Source organism: Liolophura sinensis, chromosome 1 (assembly GCF_032854445.1).
Source record: "Liolophura sinensis isolate JHLJ2023 chromosome 1, CUHK_Ljap_v2, whole genome shotgun sequence".
Taxonomy (NCBI): domain Eukaryota; kingdom Metazoa; phylum Mollusca; class Polyplacophora; order Chitonida; family Chitonidae; genus Liolophura; species Liolophura sinensis.
This window is the reverse complement of record NC_088295.1, coordinates 42,009,507-42,014,068: the sequence shown is the minus strand read 5'-3', so window position 1 is coordinate 42,014,068 and position 4,562 is coordinate 42,009,507. Positions and strand designations below refer to the sequence as shown.

General features: G+C 42.3%; 1 protein-coding gene across 4 annotated transcripts; it reads right to left on the bottom strand.

The window, feature by feature from the left end:
* Window positions 1–329: 329 nt before the first annotated feature.
* On the bottom strand, window positions 330–4,562 carry LOC135482038 (uncharacterized). Of its 4 annotated transcripts, XM_064761862.1 has the most exons (3): window positions 4,375–4,556; window positions 3,138–3,233; window positions 330–2,327 (listed from the first exon to the last, which is right to left on the bottom strand). In XM_064761862.1, the coding sequence occupies exon 3, from the start codon at window positions 2,272–2,274 to the stop codon at window positions 1,240–1,242; it is 1,035 nt and encodes a 344-aa protein (XP_064617932.1). In that variant the 5' UTR covers window positions 2,275–2,327; window positions 3,138–3,233; window positions 4,375–4,556; the 3' UTR covers window positions 330–1,239. The 4 variants fall into 4 exon arrangements, with proteins under 4 accessions (XP_064617932.1, XP_064617933.1, XP_064617931.1 ...); XM_064761863.1 differs by lacking the exon at window positions 3,138–3,233 and having other exon boundaries at window positions 4,490–4,562; XM_064761861.1 differs by lacking the exon at window positions 3,138–3,233.

The window sequence follows — 4,562 nt, the reverse complement described above, 5'->3', positions numbered from 1 at the left end:
CGGTCATATGACGACCAGGAGACATTGGTTGCCTGTACATACATGTAAATTGTGTCCTCATGTGGCAGGGCCAATCCATGACGCAAAAGTACTGCCGGCACTGAAGTGTCAGGGCGAATACACCAGACAAGACATCATATACCCGGTCACATTATACTGACACCGGGTCTACCAGTCCTGTTTCCTTGCTTTAACCTCTCCGTGCTCAGCGCCAAGCGAGGCAGCAACAACTACAACTACGGACTTCGAGGTGAACACTCTAACAATGAGGTCGCCGAAGCTCAAATAAGGGAACGTCAAATAATTCTATATAATAAATGAACGCCTTCAAAGTTTATTCATACGAAAGGGTATATAAGTATAAGTGAAGAATCTGTTTTTTGGTTTGTTTGAAAACTCAGTAAATTGTATGATGAACTAATTTCACACATACATTCTGAACTGTATTACCACTAAACAGAAGTTACCGGTGGTCTCGTGTTAAACATACACAAAAGCATTTGAATTGGGATGGTAGGCCTACAACACATGCGTTATGTTCAGCAAAATCCAACTCAACCACGCGTTCCACGAGCGTGGACCAATCATGAAATGACCATCTTTGGTGACCACTAAAATGCTATGGAGAAATAAGAAGCTATAAAGAAATAAGAACAAGAACATATGGCCGGAAATGCATATTAACATGAACTGTGCTTCGTGTGAGCAGAACAGATTACGGTACAAGGCTATCTGTCCAAAACATTATTAATCCAAAACATTGTCTAACATTTTGTCAAAACTTATACAGATTTGGTATGTCCAACGTAGTATAGCCAAGGTGCACGATATACTCTGGATCAAATCATGTGACCCATTATATTTACATCTTTTTAACGAGTATACATGGTTTCTTCACAGGCCGTATGCGGGAATGTATGCCAGAATATTCACTATGTAGGAAAAAGTAGTGGGCGGAAGGTAGGGGAGGGGCAGATGAACTACACCGGTGGAGCGTTATAACCTTCAAAAACACCATTTAGTAGCACGTCAACCCACGTTGTGTAAATTATAAACGTGATCTTGGGATTAACCGTTGTTCAGGATGGCACATGCAGCCAGAGTTCAGACTATGTGGCCTAATGGTATAAAGATTCATTGGTGTGAATATATACGCAAATTCATTCAATGTGCAAATCCATATACCTGGCTCAAATTAATCAATTTCTGCTTTTATATCCTCATCAAGGACCTAAATTCTCACGACGTACATCCCTTGGGCTTGGAGGTCAAACCCATCGTTAAAGAGGTTTCTCGACCAAGAATGTCCTCCAGGGCAAGTGTAACGTTGGAGACATGCGATAAATCCACGTGGCACGTTCTTGCCTCCGAGTCCACGTCTGAAGCCAATATTTTGTCGCCGTCTTTAACGGTATATTTGAACTGCGGGGTTTCGCGTTGACGAACGTGCCAAGTTATCTGGGATCTAGTTAGTAATTCGATGGTGAACTGTGTAGTGGCTTGGGAAGGTGAAACGGTACAGGGTCCATCCTGACAGTCACAGAAAAGGTCTTTGGACGGGCCCAACCCTTCCTCTGGACAAGTCATGTAACCACTCTGTAAAAAGTAACACTCGGAGTTTACAGACGCGTTAAAATTATCATTGTAGTTTTTGCAGGCGTCCTCTTGATTTGCATAGAAGGATGCTGAACGAAGTCGACACCATGAGAAATCGCATTTTCTTTTTAACCCGTTCTTGTACTTCACGCATCGAATGGAATGGCCATTTCCATGCCAATCTTCAAGGAAACTACTGACATGGTTAAAAAAATAGCCAGCTTCGGGAAAGTCCATTGTAATTAGATGAGTCCATTTTTCTGAAGTTTGATCGTGAATCCAGAATCCAAACCTAGTGTGACCTTCGTGATCCCAACGTCGGATGACAGCAGTGTACCATTGATCAGTTTCCCATCCCAGGTCAAAGTTCATCGACTTCAGACCTGTGCCTTCTCCATCAAATCGCTGTGCCCACGTTCCAGGGCCTTTGTATACAGCTTTAATCGGCTCGCTGGAATTATGTGGATCCCAGATGGAGAAAATATAACATTTCCCATCGGGATGGTCCTGTATTCCACAGTAGCCGGATCCATTCTTACCGGCGTTCCAGCATATGCAGCAGTAATAAGTACATTTGACTGATCCACTTTGGGGTACACAGACTTCCTGGACGACTATGTCAGATGAGGACTTCTCATGATAATGCAAAATGAGAGATGGCGCTCTGTTTCCGGCCATAGCTAAAGAGAAACTTGGTCTTTCAAAAGATTCTTTGGGGAATCTTCACAAGTCTGAAAGATACAAAATAGAACACAGTGGCTATACTGTTAGACACACGCAAGCATGCACACGTATACAATATAAAATGTTCAGTATGTATTGGGAACATTTTTTTATATATATAAAACTAGGCAAATAAGGTTACCGGCGGTCACATACGCATTTCAGAAAGACTCTTGATCATTTGTCGAAGTTATTTATTGTGTTGCTGTCGTGCAGTCGGTGAATGTGTAGAAGAAGCCGAAAGGAGTCCATACATTAAGAAACTACCACACCGCCAACTCAGCGAGACCAGGATTCGAACTCGTGACAGCTAGTATTGGCATCATTCGACCAGCGCGCGCACAAAGAAATCCCTCTGGAATAAGAATTTCTGTAATAGTTTGTCGTTCACACCTCTCTCAGGTGTTCTTTCTAAAATGAAGATTCTCATCAGTAAAATGACGTCGTAGCAGCAACTAAAAACAACAAGAGCAACAACATAATCTTTACAGCTCTGCTTTCTTTTAATCGCTAGGTAGCAGGAGTCGTTGGTTCAGTCGTTGGGCAGAAAATTTTCGTTGGCACATTATTGTGTGGTCTTGCATGAAGATTGTCGGAGATTTTGTGCCTTTCACCACAGGTTTATGGTAACCTCTGGGCACTCAGGTTTCCTCCACATTTATACATAGATGCTATAGTACGAATTAAAAAGTATGACCTTGAATAAAAGTCAAACATATCAGTAAAGTACATCTGTTTGAATAATTGCTCTTCTTTTTCTTTGGTCTCTTGTAAACATGATCAAGAATATTTTATATATCCAAATAAGCATGACACACTTTAGGTCCCCGGAAACGCCCAGGAAAGTTTTCGGAGTCGCAAGAGCAGGAGGTATGACCTTGACTCGAGTACACGATCGATTACTTCCTGTGACACTGTAATGGATAAGTAGACTGAGTTTAACTTAGCACTGGGTGGGCTTGTGTCTTAGGACGTTTTCCTCGGCATATATGCTCATAAATATATGTGTAGTGCAAGCCAACGGCAATACACATACTTTCCACATACATATTTACATGTATTCATTTATTTGATTGATGTTTTACGCCGTAAATCAAGAATATTTCACTTCTCCGATGGCGGCCAGTATTATGTTAGGAGGATCTCTCACTCAGCATACAGAAGCATCAGATTTATTTATTTTGATTGGTGTTTTATGCGGTACTCAGGAATATTTCACTTCTACGACATCGACCAGTTTTGTGATGGGAGAAAACCTGGCTGAGCACGAGGGAAATCCACAACCATCCGCAGGTTGCTATCAGACTTTCCCACGCACGACCGGAGAGGAAGACAGCATCCCCTTCGGCCACGGATGCTCTGTGTTTACATGCAACATGCATATACTGATTGAAGACGGGAATTAAGGGTTTCCTGATGTCAGATTTGTTTGTGTCATAATCTGCGTCATTAGATTTAAAATTTAGAAAGTTCTGCTCATTCTTGTCCATGATGATTTATTTATTTGATTGGTGTTTTACGCCGTACTCAAGCATATTTCACTTATACGACGGCGGCCAGCATTATGGTGGGAGGAAACGGGGCAGAACCCGGGAAAAACCCACGATCATCTGCAGGTTGCTGGAAGCCCTTCCCACTTACGGCCGGAATGGAAGCCAGCATGAGCTGTTTGTCCATGATGCCTTTGCCTTGCAAGATAATGCCGTATAATTAGAGAGGATTTAATCAGTGTATAGTCTTGATATGATCTGTACTCTCTATTTTTTGATGGGGAGTATTTTGATGGGTTGTTTGTTGTGCTGTGTGAAATAGAGACAAAGATATAGTCAAATACAGATACATGTACGCACATTTTCTGACAAATGCCACATCAGAACACTCTTAACACGCAGGCTTATTGGCTTGCGTATAAGGATGTATCAGCTGCGTGGTATCTCACAAACTGGAATATCAGGAACATAAGCTGACATTTTTACTGAACAGACTGACGTACACAAGAGCCTATTCATACCCACTACCATACAACTGACCCAAATACACGTAGGCCACACTCACGTGTACGGGCTTGTGTTCGGCCGGACACTGACAACACGGATTTCTATACCGTCCATCGGTTTCATTTTCACGGACATTGTTCAGAATTTCTCCCAATGTGACTTACAACACACACCTACAGTGTAATTGATGTCTTGCGCTAGTGTAGGCTTTGGGACGATAGTCCTCAGCTCACCGCCATGTTTAAC

Excerpts from the sequence above, each read along its gene's own strand:
- LOC135482038 (XM_064761863.1), bottom strand. The coding sequence starts at position 2,274 with ATGGCCGGAAACAGAGCGCCATCTCTCATTTTGCATTATCATGAGAAG.